The 22,506-nt window shown below is 46.5% G+C and overlaps 1 protein-coding gene across 6 annotated transcripts in view; it reads left to right on the top strand.

The window, feature by feature from the left end:
• The window catches only part of EEF2K (eukaryotic elongation factor 2 kinase), a 73,668-nt gene that overhangs the window by 11,492 nt on the left and 39,670 nt on the right, over positions 1 to 22,506 (top strand). For 2 of the 6 annotated variants that reach the window (XM_045776430.2, XM_087869860.1), the window contains exon 2: positions 18,729 to 18,877. In XM_045776430.2, the coding sequence (XP_045632386.2) occupies positions 18,729 to 18,877 (149 nt within the window). Of the gene's footprint in view, positions 1 to 9,923; positions 10,121 to 18,728; positions 19,051 to 22,506 lie in introns of those variants that run through there. The other 4 variants (XM_045776429.2, XM_045776427.2, XM_045776428.2 and 1 more) reach the window with 3 other exon arrangements.

Below are 22,506 nucleotides of genomic sequence, written 5' to 3'. Positions count from 1 at the left end.
CTGGTTGGGAGCTGGAGAGGAGTGAGACACGGCCCCTTTTGTTCCAGACGTTCACATGGTCTGGCCACCGAGAGCCTGTGTAAACACAGAGTTCCCCTGAGAAGTGAGACATGCTGTATCCCTGGTCTGACCTGCCAGGAGTACAGAGTGTCCTGGGTACATAAGAAGGGTGCCCAGCAAATGTTTAAAAATGAAAATTCAGGCCCTCTTGTGCATTTTGTGAATCGAACCTATGATGACAATATTTTGTGCTTGCATTTTTCTGATTTTTTAAAACAATAAAGTTTCCTCTGCTCCATGACAGTTTTATGTGCACAAAGCTCGGTGGAGTGTGGTGACGTTTTTATGAGCCTCGCCAGAGCAAATGTTGACTTGTCTCCTTGGGTTCGGCTGGGGGGTTGCCATTCTCTTCAGTGAGTAAGCTAATTTCTTCAATTCTAAAGAAATACCAGAAATGGTATGCATGGAGATTTGCTTTTAGGAGGGGAGGGAGACTGGGTCAGGGAAGGCTCCTTGCCCTTCCTCCAGAATCATGTAAGGCAGGGTCTCGTGGCGCTATGAACATTCTGAGCTGAATAATGACTTCTGTGTTGTGGGGCCTGTCCTGTGCGTGGTACCATGTTCAGCGGCATCCCTGGTGTCTGCTCACTAGACGCCAGGTGTACTCTGAGAGCTGTGACAACCAGAAATGTCTCCAGACATTTGCCAAGTGTCCGCTGGAAGGGCACCATTGTTCTAGACTGTTCTAGACTTGTTTCCTGTTGCTACTATAACCTAATTACCACACACTTGGTGACTGAAAACAACACAAATTTCTTACCTCATGGGTCTGGAGATCAGAAGTTCAAGAATCAGGGTGTCAACAGGGCTGAGTTCCTTGCAGAGACTCTACGGGAAATCCGTCTTCCTGGCTTTTCCATCTTCTAGGGGAATGCCTGCTTTCCTTGGCTTGTGGCCCCATGCTCCATCTTCAAAGCCAGCTGCATTGATATGGTTTTGGAACATCCGTGAGGTTCAGTGGGGTGGAGTCCGGAGCCCACGACCAAGAAAGAATTCTTGAGACGTGGTTTATTAAAGCACGGGGACAGGACCCATGGGAAGAAAGAGCTGCGTGTTGTAAGGGGTTATATACTGATTATATGCTATGGGGTTGGGGGAGGTAAGGAAAAAGGGAGGTTGAGAAAGTACTTTCATATGTTAAAGAAGACTCTCAGGATGTGGAGGCCTTGCCATTGTCAAGTTAAGGTTGTTTTCCCCCCTAGCAAGGCATTAACATGAGGATAGTTGGGAGCTTCCTGGAAGAAGGTCACACGTGTCCCACCCAGGAGTGAGGGGTGGGGGGGAGGTTGCAGGGTGTCCCCTTATGCTTCGTCTTCAGCCAGCCTTCTGTTCCCTCATCAGCATGGCTTCTTCACATATTTCTCTGTGACCCCCTGCTTCCATGATCCCATTTCTTGAGCTCCGACCCTCCTGCCCCCTTTTTGTAAGGACCCTTGTGATTATAGAGGGCTCACTGGATTTTCCAGGAGAATCTCCCCATCTCAAGATCCTTAAATTAATCACACCTGCAGAGTCACTTTTGTCATGTAAGGGAACCTAATTTACAGGTACTGCTAGCTGTCCTCTGTTTCACAGATGAGGACGCCACCCAGGGGAGACTTCCTGGAGGGAGTAGAAATTTGAGCTGGATTTTGAAGGGAACCAAGGGGTTTGGCAGCAGGCAGGAGAGGCAGTTCAGAAAGAGGGCCCCCTGTGGGGTGCAGGGGCAGGGAGGTGAGGGCTTGGTGGTGAATGGTGATTGGTTCTCGGGCCGGGCAGGTGGAGGTAAGATGCAGAGAGGATGCAGGTGGGCATACACATCTGAAATCAGCCCTTTTATTCTCATATTTTGCCATAAACTCTCTTATTTCTACAATAGTTTAAATAAATGTCTCTTTTTAAAAAAAAAAAAAAAAAAGATTTATTTGAGGGGCGCCTGGGTGGCTCAGTTGGTTGAGTGTCTGCCTTGGGCTCAGGTCATGATCCCAGAGTCCTGGGATTGAGCCCTGCGTTGGGGCTCCCTGCTCCGCTGAGAGCCTGCTTCTCCCTCTCCCTGCTGCTCTCCCTGCTTGTGCTCTTGCTCTCTCTCAAATAAATAAATACAATCTCAAAAAAAATGTTTGAGAGAGAGTGTGCGTGTGCAAGTGGGGGGAGGGGCAGAGAGAGAATGCCCAACCGGACTCCCTGCTGAGTGGGGAGCCTGGGGCCCCGGGCCTAGATCCCACGACCCCGAGATCGTGACCTGAGCCAAAACCAAGAGTCGGATGTCCAACCGACTGAGCCACCCAGGTGCCCCTAAATAAATGTTTCTTCATGAGCACCTACCATGTGCCAGGGACACAGACCTTAGTAAGATGCTGACCTGAGCTTGACTTAGTCACCTCTGATGCTGCACATTTGTCACCATCCCCACCCCCAGTAAATAAATAAAACGCAGCCTGGAAAGGAATCGGTTAGTGCTGTGGAGCCCTGCTCCGTGCCAGCTGCTGTGGGGAAACACAGACTCCAGGAAGGCGCGGCTTACCTTCGAACAGGGCCTTGGCTCCGAGTGGGGAGGCCGGGGATTCAGAATGGGCCCTGTGGCTGCAGAGAGCAGGCCCTTTGTAACTATAATGGGCTTTGGTTTTTGCTAATTTTTTTTCCACCAGCTTTATTGAGGTATAATTGACAAATAACAATTGTACCTATTTAAGGTATACAGTGTGATGACGTGATACACGTATGCATTGTGACACGATTACCACAATCAGCCGTGTTAACATATCTATCACCTCACATGGTTACCATTTCTTGTGTGTGTGAGAACAAATAAGATCTCTTCTCAGGGGCGCCTGGGTGGCTCAGTCGTTAAGCGTCTGCCTTCGGCTCAGGGCATGATCCCAGGGTCCTGGGATCGAGCCCCACATCAGGCTCCTCCGCTAGGAGCCTGCTTCTTCCTCTCCCGCTCCCCCTGCTTGTGTTCCCTCTCTCGCTGGCTGTCTCTCTCTGTCAAATAAAATCTTAAAAAAAATAAATAAATAAAGATCTATTCTCAGGTAGCACCTGGGTGGCTCATTTGGTTAAGCTTCTGACTTGATTTTGGCCCAGGTCATGATCTCAGGCGTGTGAGATGAAGCCCCACATGGGGCATCGGGCATGGAGCCTGCTTAAGATTTTCTTCCCCTCCCTCTGCCCCTCCTCTCTCTCTCCCTCTCCCTTTCCTTCTCTCTTTCTCAAGTAAATACATAAATAAAATCTTTTAAAGAAAAAAGATCTATTCACAGGGTACCTGGCTGGCTCAGTTCGAACAGCGCGGGACTCTTGATCTCAGGGTCTTGAATTTGAGCCCCACATTGGGTGTAGAGATACTTAAACTTTTAAAAAAGATCTCTTCTCTTAGTGAATTTCAGGTATACAGTAGAGTATTAATAACTATAGGTACCAGGCTGTACATCACATCCCCAGGACTTTCTCATCTAGCACAACCGAAACTTCGTACCCTTTGACCACCATCTTCCTGTTTCCTCCACCTCCCAGCCCCTGACAACCACCATTCTGCTCTCTGTTTTTAGGACTTTGAGGTTTTTTCACTTCCACGTATAAGCGAGATCATAAAATGTTTGTCTTTCTTTGTCTGGCTTATTTCACCGAACATAACGTCCTCCAGGTTCATTCATGTTTTTGCAGATGGCAGGATTGTGTGTTTTTTGCAAATGACAGAATGAATTACATTCCATTGTGTATATACACCGGATTTTCATCATCCATCCATCCATCTCTTAGGTCGTTTCCGTATCTCGACTCTTGTAAATAATGCTCGGTGAACAGGGGAGTGCAGATATCTTTTCAAGACAGGCTTTTCTCTCTGGTTTGAAGGAGACCGAGGACTCAAGCTAGAGCCCAAGACACCCTTGGAACAAGCCAGGGGCAGCCCAGGGCAGCCTGCCCCTGCTCTCTTCTCCTCCCCCAAGGTGCCCCGTCACAAAGCGGGCTGTCCCTTCTCTGCCCGGCATCTCCTGTCATTGCCAGATGAGAGAGTCCCTGCCGAAGCTGTCCACATATGTCACTTATCTATATTTCAGTAAAAATTACTCATCTTTGAGGTCAGTAGGAGCTAAAGTAGCTTCTGCTTTCTTATCAGTCATTTGCAGCACAAAACCCACATCTTTCCTTCTCTCTCACGGTGAGTTGAACTCACACTGAACTAACTGTGAGAAACCCCTAGCTCCTTCTGCTTGGTGGCATGACAGCGTTCTTAGCATGGGGTCTAAAGGAAGCAGGAGAAGACCTGCCAGTCTGGGGGTGGTGGGAAGGGAAGTAGGAAGTTCAAGGGAAGCTCAAGTGTCATTTATCATACCAGGAAATCAATAGATAAGGACCCAAATAGATAAAATAAGAAATAACAGAGAAACCATATTATTTAGGGATGTGGCAACAACTACCTGAAGTACCGGCTAGACAACCCAACTGCAGAACCTGAGAGTGGGGGAGAGGCAGATCCCCGAGCAGAGGCAGGTGCGTGATGCAAGGTGGCCTCTGAGTCACCCTGTTCACCGTGGTGCAGTTGAGGACTAGGTGGGTTCTGCCCTGCTGGGCACGTAGTAATGTGTGCACCGGCCGGCTCAGCAGGGGCCGTGTTGGCTCTGGGGTGCCGGCTCCTGGGAGTGGCAGGCAGGAGAATGCAGTTCATTTCTGCTAGCGAGGCAGCTTGGGGGGTGGGGGTGGGGGTGGCGAGAGGAGCCCCAGGGAGGACCAGCGGTCTGTGTGGCTTGGCCCACAGGTCTTGACCTGGACATTGCAAACATTGTTTTCTGTCCCAGCCACTGCCAGAGGAACCTTTTATAGTGAGACCCAGTAAGAGCAGTGGTTCCCTGGCCAGAGCCTAAAATAGCCTGTCCCCCGAGGACCCCTGAAGAAGCTTGGTTGGCTGCTAACCAGGTATCCAGGTTACCAGCGTGGCTGGGCTCCAGGGTTCAGCTCTGGTTATTTATGATGATAATGCTAATTCTCTGTCTTAGTGCTGGCTCTGTGCTGGCGCCGTCAAGTTCACAGGGCGGGTAAAACTCTTCACCCCGATGGTAGCAAGGAAGCTGAGGCTCGGGAGGCAGCGCCCCACAGCTAGGAAGTGGCAGAGCTGGGGCTTGAACTCCAGTCTGACTCAACTCCACTCAGCCGGCTCTCCATACAAATACTTTCCCAGGGTGTGTCAGGGACTGGGAAGGGAAAATCTGGATCCCTGAGTGAGGACAGAGGACCCTTCTAGAGAATACAAACGTCTTGCAAGCTGGGGTCCTGCTCCTGGTCTCAGGCTTCTCGCTAAGAGGAGCAGGCCCCTGTGGGCAGAGGGAAGCCCAGGTCAGATGGAGATTCCTGGGAGGCCAGGGCCCTGGCTGGTGTTGGAACAGGCATCACAGGCCCGAGTTATGGGCCAGTGAGGGCTCCTTGCCTTCCTAGGGGAATCCAACATCCTCCAGGGCCAGTCTTCCTGGGCAGAAGTGGGAGTAGCTGCCAAGTATGGGCTCTGGATTGAGGCCACAGTTTTCCCAGGCTGATCCTACCCAGGTATTGACTTATCATTAAGAGATGTGGTGTGACTTTTTATGGGAGAGATGGGGTTACTGGACCAGACTGAATTAGCAAGTAGTAGGGGAAAAAAGAAAATTTCAGTTGATTATAAAGTTTAGATAGCAGGGTCTGCAGATTGTGAGTCCCCATGATGTAAGATTATGCTGCCCCAGGCTCCCTCTGTCTCATGGCTCTGCCATCCACAGCTACGGTTTCCTCTTCCTGGTTAAAAATAGCTGCTTGAGTTCCAGCCATCACACCTCTGTTCCAGCCAGCAGGAAGCAGGAAGAGTCCAGAAGGGCACATTCCCTCCCTTTAAAAACTCTTCCCTAAAGTTAAAAACAGGCTTTCTGCTTATATCCCCTTGGCCAGAACTTGGTCATATGGTCGCACCTAACTGCAAAGGAACCTGGGAAATGTAGACCTTATTTTGAGCGGCCATGTGCTTAGCCAAAAACCAGCTGTTGTTATTAAGGAGAGAACAGCTGTTGGGGGACAGTTAGCAGGCGCTGTCACAGCTGCCTTAAGAGCAAATTTATGACAACGGAAAAACCATCAAACAGCTCCTGCTCTACTCAGTTCTGGAATATACATCACGTTCCTGCTGAGTACGGGCGCTGTGCCAGGCAGGGTCCCAGCTGCTTGTCTGAAGTGCCTTTTGTTTCCCCCGGGGTCAGGGAGAAGGTCAGATCTGTGGTGAGACGTGGCCAGGGGTTGGGGTTCTGCTCATGATTCCCAACCTCAGGCCACTTCCCCACTCTGCTCCTCTCGCAAATGGGGGAGTTAGCGAGATGAATCGATTTAGTCAAGGTCACGAGCAACACAGCTTGGATTTGTACCTGAGTGCAGGCTCCTCACTGGGCTACACTGCCTGGAGGTCTGTAGACTGAAACTGTGATTCCGGCCCCCTGCCCGGCACTTTCCCCGCCCCCAGAGGCCGGTGACCTGGCTGGGTCTGCTGGCAGCTCCAGGCACCGCACTGCCTTGGTCAGCAGAGGTTCCGGCCAAGGGCTGACCAGGGCAGAGTGAAGCACCAGGGCTGGGAGCGGCCAGGAAGGCAAGGGCGGGGAGTGGGCCCAGGGCCCTGGGCAGTGTTTGGTAACAAGCAGGGTCAGGTGGCTGACGCATTGGCTCCAGCCCCTGACTGTCTTGCCCACAGGGTAAGAAACCAACTTTGCAGTTGACGCCCAGATCAGGGATTTTCAAGAAATCACCGCGGGTGATGCGTTAAGGAAAAGGAATGAAAAGAAAGTAAAGCAAAACAAAATGCAGTCGAATAGAAAATAGCAGAGTGCATCGTACAGAGTAAGGCTAAGTGCGGTTTTCTGCAATCTTGATGAACATTTTGGGTGCATCGAGTTAGGGTAGAAATGTCTTTCCCCCTATGGTAACTGTTAAGAAGGAGCCAGAGCGTCCGATCTGGAAGGCTGCCTGCCGATGGAAAGAGCCGTGAAGAATAAGAGGAATCATTGCCTTGATCGAAAAAGTTTTAAAATTGTTTTCACTTATTTGTTATTTTATGTTGAAAGCAGTCCAGCTTTGTAAAAAGTGACAACAGCATAGAAGTGTATAAAGTTCTTAAAAGTCCCCCCCCCCGCCCCCGCCAAGCGGCCAGCTTCCAGTGCTACTGCCCACCGCGGTGATGAGGGAACAGAAGGCTCGCTGAGGACAAAGCATAAGCTGACAGCCTGCAGCCTCCCCCCGCCCCACACTCCTGGGTGGGTGACCTTCTTCCAGGAAGCTCCCAACTATCTTCCTGTTAATGCCTTGTTAGAGGGGGAAACCACCTTAACTGGACAATGGCAAGGCCTCAGGTGTCCTGCGAGTCTTCTTTAACATATGAAAGTACTTTCTCAACCTCCCTTTTTCCTTACCTCCCCCAACCCCTTGGTATATAATCAGCTACCCCTGACGACCTGGGGCTGCAGCTCTTTCTTCCCACGGGTCCTGTCCCCATGCTTTAATAAACCACAATTTTGCACCAAAGACGCCTCAAGAAATCTTTCTCGGTCGTCGGCTCCGGACCTCACCTCACCGATATCCCCAAACCACATCGTTTGGCGCCCGTACGTGGAGCTTTGAGTCTTTACATCTGGACTCTGAGCTTCAGTGCAAAATTGGTGAGTACTTCTCTTCTTTTACTCTCATTCCGGGGACTGCAAGGAGCCCGGTCTTACTGGAACACTTTCATGTCGATATGTCAGGCTGCAATCCTCTAGCCCGTGGCTACTCTGTGGGGAGGAGAAAGCCTGCCTTTTGGCTGGACGTTAGTACCCTGGCCTAAGACCCAGAAACTTGATGCCTTCTCTTTATTCCTGTCTGTCTTGGGCACGGGGCAGCCCCCTCAGTAACTAGCACGACTGCCAATCTTAAGGCTACCGTGTGAGGTGTCCTCCTGGTTGATCTGATGTGATCCCCTCCACATCTCTGGTCTAGCAACTTCTGGCCGCGGGACCTCCACTGGGAGCCGGCCGAAACCAGTACCCGATGGAATTACAACCCAACCGGGGACTGTTTCCTAGGGAAGTTGGCTGTAAGGACCGCATGTGCTGGAATGTCGCTTAGACCACGGATTTCCATCTTTACTGTTCTCAGTCAGTGTCCTCTACTAACTACTTAAGCTACGAACTTCAGTAATTTCCCCCTTGTAAAACTTTCCTAGTATTTTCCATGGGTTAAAAAGGGCAGGGCAGTAACACAACTTTCAGGGTATAGGAGGACGCAGTATCTTAGTCCATTCACCAGGCGCCCATCTGCAGCCTAGGATGCGATGGGGTGGGGGAGGGACTCGGCATCCCTCCTGCGGGCCTGTTACGGCAGGAATTGCCTTCACAGGAAGGCAGGGTTGTGATCAATAGTGAAGTCTTGTTTGAGGGACGCCTCCGGTTGCTTTTGATGCACGGGAACCTCTGACATATCCTGCATGGGATGCCACCCGGGAGTCGGCGGGGGGGGGGGGGGATTTGGTAGTGGACATTCTTTACTTTTCTGGAAGCATGGCCTCAGTAGGCTTCTCCTTTGGTTCCCAAGCATTCTCCCTTGGGGCGCCTTTTAACCCACTGGAAACAAATTCGGATTGCAAAATTTAGGAAAGGCCTGAGCTCCTGTAACACTGCATGGCCTCAGTGGGATCTGTCAGATCGCTTCTGCAAGGAACAGGGCAGATGGACTTGGGGCACCTCATTGCTCGTACCTAGGCCTTCATTGCTCCTCACCAGCACCTCAGCGGCCTCTTGCAGAACATATTTGGCTAGTAAACTCTCTCCTGACATATTGGATGATAATTACCTAAGTAGGCCTCCTCCTAGTAAACCCAGGTTGCTGGAGGAAACATAGGTCATCCCTAGCAAAAGGGACTCGGACTCTCTCTCTCTCTCTCTCTCTCTCTGTGTTCCTCCTAACAGATGTGGGGGCTTGTCCCTCACTCAATTCCCAGGTTAATGGCTATAACTGGAGCAAACTGTGGTTAGTCTCCCTCGGGAGGGGGACTTTAAGGAATATTCCCAAGCAGCTGCCGAAACTCCCTTTGTTTCAGGGGAATTCCCTGTCTTTGGCCCGACATGGACTGTTTATCCCCCCTTGTTGGCAGGAAAACATGGCGTCTGCTCCTGTTGGAGCTGATGAGCTCTAGAACCGGGAACCCTTTCTCTGCCTTCTGTCTGCCCCTCCCCCTTCTCTTTCTGCACCACCTTGGGTGCGGCCTGCACAACTGGCTCTGTACCGTCCTTGGTGCTTCAGGCACCATGGCCCCTCCTCCTCTCATCATCAAGCAGCAAAGAAGAGCACCCCTGGACTTACCACCACCCACTCCATATTTCCCCACCAGTGTCTCAGGTAAAAATAGAAAATGGGGTGGGCCCAGGTGAAACATAATTCAGTATTTAACATTTGTTGGTTGGGCCAGGTGAAACATAATTCAGTATTTAAGTTGACATTCGTTGGTTCAAGATAGACATGCTTTTAAAGTTATCAGCAGTAAACGTGATACTTTTATTCTATCAAGGTTTACGGAAGGTCAAACAAACTTGTGTTATCTCTGTTGGAAGTTGTTAGTAAAAAGGTGACTAAAATGATGGTTAAATTGTCTAATAGTTTTCATGGGTATTTGTTAAAATAGCTTTCAAAAAGTCTTTGGTAACCTGAAACTTTGATTGGATGATAAATGGGATGTCTAGGTCTTTTGCTTGGATGAATTCGGTGGACAGCTAGGGCTTTTCCAAATAGGATACACTGCTGAGTCATTGATGACTGGATGTAGGTTTGTGCTTTTGACTACTTACTGCAGAGACACTAAGGGTATTTAAATCTGTTGGTAAACATGCCTTGTGCTTAACTGATTCATACATTTGCCATCTAAAGAATTCTGGTGGGACAGTTCGCCGTTGGTTACTGCTTAGTCTTCACTGGACACTAAGGTTTCTAAAGAATGCAGAATTGTGCTCAATGTAATGAAGACTGACGGAAATAAGCAACCCTGTGTGGAAAAGTAGGAGATATGTAAGAAGGATAAGGAATGGGAGTGCATTTTTTATTGAAGGTAAAAGAAGGTAATTTTTTCCTAAATAAGATGGTTGTTTGGAAAGATGGCATGGGATAAAATGTGAATGCGAAAGAAGGTTGTGGACGTTTGTGAAGGGAAATCCTTGGAAAGGAATTTTAGGTGTGGTCAGGAGGGACTAAGATTGAAATGAACGGATTTTTAAAGTACACCGGTATAAGATGTATAAGTTTGCAAAAGACAAAGGTTTCTTGGATTGTCCTGCTCTGGATAAGAAAATGTAGACGAAAGTTTTTTCTCTTTTGTCTGCCCAGAGAACAAAGTTTCTATATTTTGTCTTTTATCAGGTTTTCCATTACTTGGTTGAAACTTCTCAATATTGGGGCGCCTGGGTGGCTCAGTCGTTAAGCGTCTGCCTTCGGCTCAGGGCGTGATCCCAGGGTGTTGGGATCGAGCCCCATACTCCCTGCTCCGCTGGGAGCCTGCTTCTTCCTCTCCCACTCCCCCTGCTCGTGTTCCCTCTCTCACTGGCTGTGTCTCTGTCAAATAAATAAATAAAATCTTTAAAAAGAAAAAAAAAAGAAAAAACTTCTCAATATTAAAGGAGCTAAACTTTGCTAACAACTGTAGAACCCTACATATTTGCCTTTCAAATCTCTTATTGTCACCTTGGTTAAATAAAAATAATTGAGTTTTGTGATGATCTGTAATCCTATTCAGGCATGTGCTGTAACTTTAAGGTTTTAACAGACTTCCCAAGATTTAAATTGTAAATGAAGTCTCCTTAACTCTTTAGGCCTTTCTCTTTGGTATGCTAAGTTACTCCGGAAGTACTGTTAACAGTAAGTGCTAAATTATTCTGAGATAATATGTAATTCCTGAACACACTAGAAGGTCTTCATCACTCGATATTCTGGCTGTCGAAGTGTTATGTGTCACAGAAGTAACCTGATTGCTTTGCCAGCGATATTGTAAATTCTCATCTCATCAGATCTCTAACCATGTCCATTCTGAGTTTTTGTCATTTATAATTGTTCTTATTTTCTTGTAAATGAGTTTCATCTTCAAGGAGATTCATATAAAGGACTTTTGGGACAGATACAGGTATTTGATATCTTTATAGAATTCTAAAACTGAAATGGGTAAGAATTTCTAGAACTAAGGGCTGCATTCTAACTAAACTAGAATTAGTAACATCGGACTAAATAAACAAAAGATTATAGTGTTGTGACTCTTGTTTAAAACACTGCTGGTTCTCTAATGTTTGCTCTTCCAGATTGAGGAAACTTTCTCTTAAGACATCAGTGATATACAGAAATAATAATAAAGCAAATTAAAGCATATAACTTTTCTCTTTACCTGAGCCCTCTGAAATTAAAAAGGTCTCAGTAAGTTTTCTTTCTTCCATGGCAGTCATAATCATTTGCATAAGTTCAGTTAGTACTGTTCTCCTTGTAACAGGACACCGTTGGAAACACTGGTTATTTTACCAAGGCTTTGACTGGAATGTCATATTTTGAGAGACATACATAGACTCAGGTATGACCAAACAGCTTCAGGAACTAAGGTTGACTTTATGAAACCTGGAGCCATAAAGCCCCTTTCCATGTTGGCCTGATACCTTGCTAAAGAATTCCCAGCAGCCTCACCAGGTGAGTAAAGAATGTCACTTTCTGGCAGGTGCAGGAACCTCAGGATACTTTGGGGGCCTCGTGAAGAGGAATCCAACCAAATCTACAGATATTGCAGGCATGTCTGATGGCAAGTACCTGGCTTGCCTTCTGGCCTGGAGAGGCTACCAGAAGTTCAACCTAGAGATTCCTTGTAAAATGTTCCAGCAAAGCAGATTCTAAAAGATCTGTATGATCAATTATTATTCTGCTGAGCTTATGTAAATAATTACTCCAAGTTTGTTAAATTGTATTTGTTTTTCAAATAAATTAGTCCTGATTTGGCTGTCTCTGGAAATGAGGGTTATTTTAGAGAGAAAAATTATGTTTCAATAACACACCTTTGTGGATGTTAAATTCTCGGTCCGATCATCTTTAATGTCTGTTGTTTACCTAAGCTAGACAACTTGAGGTAAACTTGAGAGAAATTGCACAATAGCTTATATAGATAATCTTCGTGCTTTCTGTTCTGTGGGGATAATAACAGGACCCCATGGGCGCGTAATTATTTAAACAACTGGGAAATGGGATAGATTCCCCAAGAATTTTATAACTCGGGTATCACCTTGACCAATTCTGTGTGGCTGGGATGGTATCATTCCCTAAAAGCCAGAAGCATACCCCACTCCACAGGGTTAACTATGGGCTTGTGGTGATAATGGATGACCCCACTTTCCTTGTGATTGGGCTGGATGATGACTTGAGGATCCCATCTCTTGAGAAGTCTTCCCCCATTTGCCAGTGATTCCTTGTTAATTAAGATATTAAGGCTAGACCTCAAAGAGGCCTTGTTAATGGTTTCATCCCACATGGTTGTAATTATCCTAGAAGCCACCTCTGTGGATGTACCGTACAAGGAGAGGCTTTGGCCAAGCGTACAACAGCCCTCCCGGTAAAAGGAGCCTCAAAGCTCACTACGGGACAGGCTCTGACTGTAATGACTTCACATCAGGTCCAAGACCAAAAGCCACCAATGGATAATGGGAAGCCGACTTATTAAGTACAAGGTTATGCTTATAGATATGTGTCTGAAATAATACTTGAAACCTGTCATACTTTTTTGAAAATTTATTATGTTGTATTATTCACCATACAGTACATCCCCAGTTTTTGATGCAATGTTCCATGATTCATTATTTGCGTATAACACCCAGGGCACCATGCAATACGTGCCCTCAGTACCCATCACCGGCCTACCCCAATCCCCCACCCCCCTCCCCTCTGAAGCCCTCAGTTTGTTTCCCAGAGTCCACAGTCTCTCATGGTTCATTCCCCCTTCTGATTACCGCCCCCTCATTCATTCTTCCCTTCCTCCTCCTACCGATCTCCCTGCTGTTTCTTATGTTCCATAAATGAGTGAAACCATATGATAATTGTCTTTCTCTGCTTGACTTATTTCACTTCATATAATCTCCTCCAGTCTCGTCGTCCATGTTGCTGCAAATGTTGTGTAATCGTTCTTTCTGATGGCTGAGTAATATTCCATTGTATATATGGACCACATCATTTTTTTTTTTTAAGATTTTATTTATTTGAGAGAGAGAGAGACAGCCAGCGAGAGAGGGAACACAAGCAGGGGGAGTGGGAGAGGAAGAAGCAGGCTCCCAGCAGAGGAGCCTGATGCAGGGCTCGATCCCAGAACCGCTGGGATCATGCCCTGAGCCGAAGGCAGACACTTAATGACTGAGCCACCCAGGCACCCTGGACCACAACTTCTTAATCCAGTCATCTGTTGAAGGGCATCTCGGCTCCTTCCACGATTTAGCTATTGTGGACAATGCTGCTGTGAACATTGGGGTGCATATGGCCCTTCTCTTCACTACGTCTGTATCTTTGGGGTAAATACCCAGTAGTGGAAACCTGTCATACTTTACACCCAGCTCCCCTTATTCCTGGACCTGACCATTGTTCTCCTATAGAGCAGAACCATTCAGAGGTTATTGATCTTGCTTATTCTAGTCAACCAGATTAAGATGCCCCTATTGGAAGTACAGATGACAGTTGGTTTACTGATGCCAGTAGTTTCATGGAAAAGGGAATAAAAAAACCCAGGTATGCTGTAGTGCTCACTTGTGCTTTGCAATTGCCAAAGCCTTAAAAATTAATATTTATACTGACTCCAAATAAGCCTTTCTAGTCTTAACATGCCCATGGAGCAATTTTTTTAAAAAAGGGGGATTATTATCAAGCCATAACTCCCCAATCAGATATGGGCCTGAAATTATTGCACGTACGCAGCCCTTGAAATCCTGACTGCAGTGCAAGGAGGCCCAGTATCAGGAGTGGCTCGTGGCTGGGACCCAATGGCTATAGGGCTCTAACTCGTGTCCGTAAGCCTCCCCCAGGCTGGAAGGCCGCTGTACTCTGGGTTTTGCCTGCATGTACAGATGAATTATTAAAATCATTACCAACCCAGCCAACGTTCCAAATTTAAAACAATGGTGGACACGTCTGTGTCTCATTGGTATGACCAGTTAACATCCATTTTTGTTCTCTGTTTGAGACTGGAGGGTATTGTTTGACACATGGAAGTTCTTAATAAATGCAGAGTCAAAGCCCTATGTGATACCCTACAAAATAGAAGGACATCAGATGTTTTAACTGCTACACAAGGTGAAAATGTGTGCTGGCATAAAAACACAGTCCAGATTACCACAAAACACTTCTGGGTTTCTACCTGACATGAGTACTCAAATTGGCACTTTAAATGATCTCTTTCCTTTAGTGATTGCTTAAAACTCCTGGACTGGAAGGTAATTATCAAAGGTCACCTATCAGAGCTCTTTCATTCAGACTTCTCTTTCTCATTACCGTTATTAACCTTGTTTTGTCATTTCTGGTGTCTCCCTTCGTAGTGTCAAGACTCCTCCTCGACTGCCATTACCTCCAGCTAACAGATGATCCTTTCTACTCAAGGAGGTTCATCTCTGTTGACTGTTGGATTCAGCTGCCTCCCCTTCGTAGCTCCCCTATACATCCCCAGCTGACCAGTATTGACCCATGGGTAGGGACAGCTCCACGCCCCTATTCGGCAGGAAGACGTTACAGAAGATGAGACCTTCCGCCTTAACAACCTTCAAGATTTAAGGGTCAGAATTGTTCAGGGGGAGAATGATGAGGGATCAGAAGGCTCGCTGGGGACAAAGCATAAGCTGACACCCTGCAGCTTGCCCCCACCCCCTCACTCCTGGGTGGGACCTGTGATGCTCTTCCAGGAAGCTTCCAACTATCTTCATGTTAATGCCTTGTGAGATGGGAAAAAACTTTAACTTGACAATGGCAAGGACTCAGGTGTCCTGCGAGTCTTCTTTAACATATGAAAGTACTTTCTCAACCTCCCTTTTTCCTTACCTCCCCCAACTCCATAGTATATAATCAGCCACCCCTCATGACCTGGGGCAGAAGCTCTTTCTGCCCAGGGGTCCCACCACCATTTTGCCCCAAAGGCACCTCAAGAATTCTTTCTTGGTCGTCGGCTCCAGACCTCATCTCACCGATATCCCAAAACCACATCACCAGTGCTGCTAGAGTTCCCCCGGGGGTCCCTGAGGGAAGCTTTTATGCATCTACAAATGTCCTTTTTCCTTTTTTTTTTTTTTTTTTAAAGTAGGGCCCTGTCCTTTTTCTTTTCTTTTTTAAGATTTTATTTATTTATTTGACAGAGATAGAGACAGCCAGCGAGAGAGGGAACACAAGCAGGGGGAGTGGGAGAGGAAGAAGCAGGCTCATAGCAGAAGAGCCTGATGTGGGGCTCGATCCCAGATCGCCGGGATCACGCCCTGAGCCGAAGGCAGACGCTTAACCGCTGTGCCACCCAGGCGCCCCTGTCCTTTTTCTTTTAACACGAGTAGGATCCCCATGATATACCTGCTGTTCTGCAACTTGCTTTTTAAGTTTAACGTAACGGTTTTTTGGGGTGCTTAGTTGGCTCAGTAGAGCGTGTGACTCTTGATCTCTGGGCTGTAAGTTCGAGCCCCATGTTGGGTGTAGAGATTACTTAAAAATCTTAAAATTGCACATTTTTTTTTGACTTAAGCTTCATTGAAATATAATTCACAAACCTCTATTTAAAGTGTACAGTTCAGGGCGCTTGGGTGGCTCAGTCAGTTAAGCGTCTGCCTTTGGCTCAGGTCACAACCTCCGGGTCCTGGGATCCAGCCCTGAGTCAGTCTCTCTGCTCAGCAGGGAGTCTGCTTCTCCCTCTCCATCTGTGCTCTCTCTTGTTCTTGCTCCCTCTCAAATAAATAAAATCTTTATTTAAAAAAAGTGTACAATCCGATGGTTTTTAGTATATTGGCAGTCACGCAACCAACACACAGTTTTAGAACATTTTTTTGCCAACTGCAAAGAAACCCGTTAGCAGTTCCCCATTCCGTCCCACAAGTCTCCTCCGTCCTCAGGCAATCACTCATGTACCTTCTGTCTCTAGATTTGCCTTCTGGACATTTCATATACATGGAATCATTCAATATGTGGTCCTTTGCAGTCAGATTCTTTCCCTTAGCCTGGTACTTTTAAGGTTCGCCCAAGTGTTAAATTCATCACGCCTTTCTGTGGCCACATAGCATTCCCTCGTGGATACATTTTGTTTATCGATTCACTAGTTGCTGGCCATCTAGGTTGTTTCCCCTTTTGGCTATTACAAATAGTACTTCTCTGAACATATGTACACAGTTTTGTATGTGGATGTGTTCATTTCACTTGGATGGACACCCAGGAGTGGAATTACAGGATCATAGGGCAATTCTGTGGTTAACTTTTGGAGGAACGGCCAGACTATTTTCCAAAGTGGTTGCACCATTTTACAGTCCTAGCAACAGTGTAGGAGGGTTTCAGTTTCTCCATACTCTTGCCAACATCTGTTATTTTCTGGGTTTTTTTCTAATTATGATATCCATCCTAGTGGGTGTGGCTTTGACTTGCATTTCCCTAATGACTCATGTTGACCATCTTTTCACGTGCTTACTGGTCACGAGTCTATCGTCTTCAGAGAAATGTCTATTCAAGTCCATTCAGGCGCTTTGCCCATTTTTTATTTGAGTTGTCATTTTATTGTTGTCTACGTTCTTCATAGAGTCCCTTATCAGCTGTCTGATTTGCAGAACTTCTCCCTTTCTGCAGATGATCGCTCCACTCTCATTGGCGTCCTTTGAAGCCCAAGTGTTTAGTTTTATCTGTTCTTTTGTTGCTTGTGCTTTTGGTATCGTATCAAAGAAGGCTTTGCCTGACCCACATCACAAAGATTTTCTCCTGTGTTCTTTTCTAAGAGTTAGATCATGTTTTAGCTTTTGTATTTGTCTTTGATCCATTTTTAGTTATGTTTTGTGACTAGTGTCAGGAAGGGGTTCAATTTCATTCTGTTGCCATGTATATATATTCACTTGTCCCGGCACCCCGTTGTTGAAAAGATTAGTCTTTCCCCATTGAGTTGTCTTGACGCCCTTGTCGTACTCCATGGCTGTAAACATCAGCGTTCATTTCTGGACTCTTCAGATCTCTTCCATTGATCTGTGTCTGTCCCAATGCCGATACAAACTGTCCTCGTTACTGCAGCTTTGTAGCAAGTTTTGAATTCAGGAAGTGTGACTCCTTCAACTTTGTTCCTCTTTTTTCAAGACAATTTTGGCTATTTTGGGTCCCTTGCATTTCCATGTGAGCTTTAGCAGGCACTTCTTAATTTCTTCAAAGAAGCCACGAGGAATTTGATAGTGATTGGTTTGAGTCAAAGATCAATTTGGGGAGTATTGCCATCTTAGCAATATTAAATCCTCTGATCTGTGAACACGGAATATCTTCCCTTTTTTTTTTTTTTTAGATCTTTAATTTCTTTCAGTGGGTTTTGTGTTTCAGTGTACGAGTCATATAATTCTTTCATTTAATTTATTCCCAAGTGTTTTATTCTTTTTGATGTTCTTTATAGATGGACTTAATTTTCATAATTTCATCTTTGGATTTTTCATTGTTAGTGTACAGAAATACTATTGACTTTTGTATTCTACAGTCTTGCTGAACTTTTTCTTGACTCCTTTTGCATGTCTGTGTATATCCAGAGCTTCCCCTTTCTTTGTAATAGTCGGACAACCGTGCGCGGTATAGAAAGCTATAATTAATTTAACCAACCTCCACTGATAGACGTTGTGGGCTGTTAGCATTTTTTTTTGCTGTTATTGATCATGCTAAAGAGAACATTCTTCGGGCCACTCAACCATTCTTGGGATGTGTATCCAGTGCCCGGTCTGTGCCACGCAGTCTTTGAGGCACTGGGGAGACGGACAGTAAAAGAATAAATGAGGTTTCAGCTTGGGAAAATCTTTGTATAGAGAATAAAGCAGAGACATGTGCTAGGGAGTAACAGATGTGCATTTGAGAGGAATTCTTTGAATTGAGCCGGATAAGACCTCTAGATTTCTCTTGAGTCGGGATCCAACTGATGAAAGAGAACCCAGTGTTGGAAGATTGGGAAGAGATTGTTCCAGGCACAAGGAATAGCAAGTACAAAGGCCCTGGGGTGGAAATGGGCTCCCCATGTTCAAACAAAAAGCAAGCCAATGGGCCTGGAGAGCTGCCAAGGCCAGAGGAGAAGTGGGCAGGGACCAGACTAAAGCCGTTCTTGTAGCCTTAAGAGCTATTTGCATTTGATTACTAATGTGGAGAGAAGCTGCCGGAGGGTGTTAAGCTGGGGAATGATCTGATGCACTTTACTTCTAAAAAAGATCACTCCAGATGCTTAAGAAGCATTTATTTTCCCTGCCTTATTTCAAACACTGAGTTCTTCGAAGTGGAATTACTGCGTCAACAGGTTTGTACATTTAAAAACGTTCTAGATCCTGCCCGCCAAGTGCACCTCCCCAAAAGATAGCTGCACTTTACTCTCCGAGAGCGCCAGCTCTTTCTGTGGCCAGGAGCATTCAGGGTGTGGGGCACTGCACGCTCTCACCCCCTGGGCCCTGACACGGATTGTCTTGCTTCCCTTGTAGGACCCACACCGCTGCGTTTGCCCTGCAACTCTGGCTCTGCTGTCTACCCCTTGGGTAACACGGGCATCCCGGGAACATGGCAGACGAAGACCTCATTTTCCGCCTGGAAGGTGTTGATGGCGGCCAGACCCCCCGGGCTGGTCACGACGGTGAGTCCGAGGCCGACAGCGACGATGAGGAAGGTTACTTCATCTGCCCCATCACTGATGACCCCAGGTCACACCAGAATGTCAATTCCAAGGTTAATAACTACTATAGCAACCTAACGAAAAGTGAGCGGTATGGGTCCAGCGGGTCCCCCGCAAGCTCCTTCCATTTTAAGGTGAGTGGACCACCCACCCGTTCCACCCCTGCCCACCTGCCGCAAGGGATGGGGGAGCTGGGGTCACTGGTTGGGGTCTTTCCTGTGTTCCCAGACCCTGGGCAGCACTCTAAATTCTGGATCAGGGGATATGCCTGTTAAGCTGGGAGGATTTTGATGGCTTAAAACAAGTTTCATTACTTTGAGCAGGTGTTTTTGAAATAGCTGCTTAGGACCCACTACTGGGTTGTGAAAACCTTCACCAACTTTTCAAAAAATGCAGCAAAACAGAATAGGAAATATGGGAGACTGCTGCAAATTATAAAGATCTTTTTTTTTAAATATTTTGTTTATTTGAGAGAAAATGAGAGAGAGAGAGAGCATGAGAGGGGGGAGGGCCAGAGGGAGAAGCAGACTGCCCGCTGAGCAGGGTGCCCGATGCGGGACTCGATCCCAGGACTCCAGGATCATGACCTGAGCCAAAGGCAGATGCTTAACTGACTAAGCCATGCAGGCGCACATAAAGATCTTATTTTTTGGGACATATGCTCACACATGTTCACACACATAGATGTGGGGACCCAGTTGGTGGTGGATGGCCAGGCTCTAATCACACAAATATTGCATTTCACACCTGATACATGTGTCTTTGGGTCCAGGGACGTGATGTAAAATATAGGTCTTCGTGTTGGTTGTGGTCGAAAAAGCCCCTGCCTTAATATAACACTGTATGTTCACTAGAATTAAAATAAAAATCTTAATTAAAAAAATTAAAAAAAGAAACACTGCTTGGAGTTGGGCATCCTTCTGACTTGAGGAAAAGGGTACTTATTTTGTTAGGGATTTGTGTTCATACCACAGTAAAGCTGGTATAAAGGAGAGGGGGAAAGAGGAACATTATTGGGCTTTTGTATCATAACTGGTGATGAAAAAAATTCATTTATTTAGTTAGTAATCTCTATGCCCAACGTGGGGCTCAAACTCATAACCCCAAGATCATGAGTCACGTGCTCTTCCAACTGAGCCAGCCAGGCACCTTGACAAAAATTTAAATGCATCCTTATTTAATTGAGTGCCCACCAACAGAAGGTATCTGTTAGTACTGTAAGCAAAATGCACGTTACCACTTCGGGGTTGGGAATTGGAGCCATTCTTCTCTAACTTCAAAAGTAATCTTTTTAGAAAATTAGTAATTCTAGTTCTTGGACAGTTGGGTATTTTCCTCCTGTCAAAGCCAGAGTTCTAGCTTAAGTCTCTGTGGGGCAGGCAGCTCCAGAAACAACCCTGTGGGTCCCCTCTGAGGTTGGGGGGCTCCTGCAGGATCAGGCGGCTGCTTGTTTCACTTTCCCTTCCTCAGCCAGCCTCTGAGACTCATACCCAGCCCGGTTGAGAGCGGCGTGGGAAGGGCAGGGGAGCAGCCTGGCACTCCTGCGTCCACTGTGGGTCAGGGAGGCTAGAGGAGTCGCGGATTCCTGAGGCATCTTGTACCTGATGGGAGTGAATCCAAAGGGGCTGGAGGGCTCAGGGCTTATGAGACAGAAGGCAGCTTATGCCAGCTCAAGGGAAGAAGGGTATTTATTTCTTGAGACCCCACGGGAGAAAGAATGTCTGGTGTCAGGGGCCCGGTCTAGGAACCAGAAGCCAGCAGGACTGTCTCTCGGTCTCTCTTTACCTGTCCTTTATTCTCCTCTGCCTCAGTCTACACAGCAGGCAGATGGACCACCACTGGCCCCAGCGCCCCCTCATTGCATTTGGAGCCACATGCAAAGACAGATTTGACCCTCTCCATCCCGGTTGCAAGCAAGCGGGCGAATATCTAGTTGGCCCAGCCTGGGTCAGGCGTTCTCTCTCTGACCCAGTCATTTCTGAGCCAGGGCGTGAGAAGGGGAGGGGGTGGGGGTGGGTGTCACAGAAGAGGGATTGCTTCCAGGAAAGGAGGATCCTGGTGGCCTCCCAGTGGGGGCAGACCCCACAGCTGTCTGTCCAGAGGAACCCTGAGCCTGGATGGGGCTTTTTAGAAGACACTGAGAGGGCCCAGCAGCTGAAGGGTCTCAGACACTTACGGCCAGTCCCTGACCACAAAACGTGACCTCAGTGACTGAGTGTCCCCGTGAATGGAGGTTTGTCTGCGGGTGTGGCTTTAGGACGTGAGCCTCATGAGGGCAGGACACGGTGGCCTCTTTATCACTCATCCCCAGTGCCTGGGGCCCTGCTCTGCACACAGTAGGTGCTTCATTCAGAATCAGGAGGGGATGGGGGACTCACTGTAGGTGGCCTGTTGCCAAGGGATAGTATTTATGTTAAACATAAACCGTGGTAGGCCATTTGACAATAGTTACTAAAATAAAAAAAAAAAAAACAGCTGAGATGACAATTTGATCTCCAGAGAATCCTCCTCAGCCAAAGTCTTCCCGCTGGGGGTACTGTTGGCATTCGGGGAGGGACAATTCTTTATTGGGTGGGCCTGTCCCTTACATTGTAGGATAGTCAGCGTGTCCGACCCCTGTCCACTAAGTGACATATTTCTCCCCTGTTTCTTTTGACAAGGCAGAATGTTCCCTGCCGTGTATTTTCTAAGCCCACATGAGGGGTGCCCACCTCAGTTTAGATCCAGTACCGAATTAGTTGTACAGGCGTTCAGATTTACATATTCAAAGATGTACGTTGCAGTATTATTTGTAATAAAGAAAAAAATGGAAATAGTTTAAATGTCCATTAAGAGGGGCTTATTTATTCATTTTTGAAAGATACATATATATTTTATTATTAATATATAATGTATTATTTGTTTTAGGGGTACAGGTCTGTGGTTCATCAGTCTTACACAATACACAGCACTCACCACAACACATACCCTCCCCAGTGTCCTTCACCCAGACACCCCTATCCCTCCACCTCCCTTCACTCCAGCAAACCCTCAGTTTGTTTCCTGAGATTAAGAATCTCTTATGGTTTGTCTCTCTCTCTGGTTTCGTCTTGTTTCATTTTTTCCTTTCTTCAAGAGGGACTTATTTAAATTTTAAACCACGGTCCTAAGAGAGTAGTGTATTTACATTAAAGCAAAGATGATGTTTCTATGTGATTTGACTTGAGAACAGTGCGAAAATGTGTGTGTGTGTTTGTGTTTGTGTTTGGGGGAAAGATCCCATGAAAAGCCATAAGGACAGTATGGACATAATTAGAAAAAAAATGGTAGCTAGTTTTATTTTTATATACTGTTAAGAAAGCAAGTTGAAATATAATACAGTCCTACATTTATGAAAAAAATATACACACGTCTTAGTGTTTACATAGCAAAAACTTGAGTGGAGGAATTTGTACACAGTAGTTAATGGTGATTCTTTCTGGGGGAGAGGCTGCCATTATGGGAGACTTTTATCTACATTATATATGTTTTTAAACATTCTGGACTTTTAAACTACACCTATGTATTGCTTATGTATAGAAAAAGACTTTTCAGAAGAAGAAAAATAAAGC

The sequence above is a fragment of the Ursus americanus genome, chromosome 2 (genome assembly GCF_024610735.1).
Source record: "Ursus americanus isolate L20-20 chromosome 2, mUrsAme1.1.p, whole genome shotgun sequence".
Classification (NCBI taxonomy): domain Eukaryota; kingdom Metazoa; phylum Chordata; class Mammalia; order Carnivora; family Ursidae; genus Ursus; species Ursus americanus.
The sequence above is the reverse complement of the archived record's forward strand: the minus strand, read 5'-3'. Positions and strand labels throughout refer to the sequence as shown.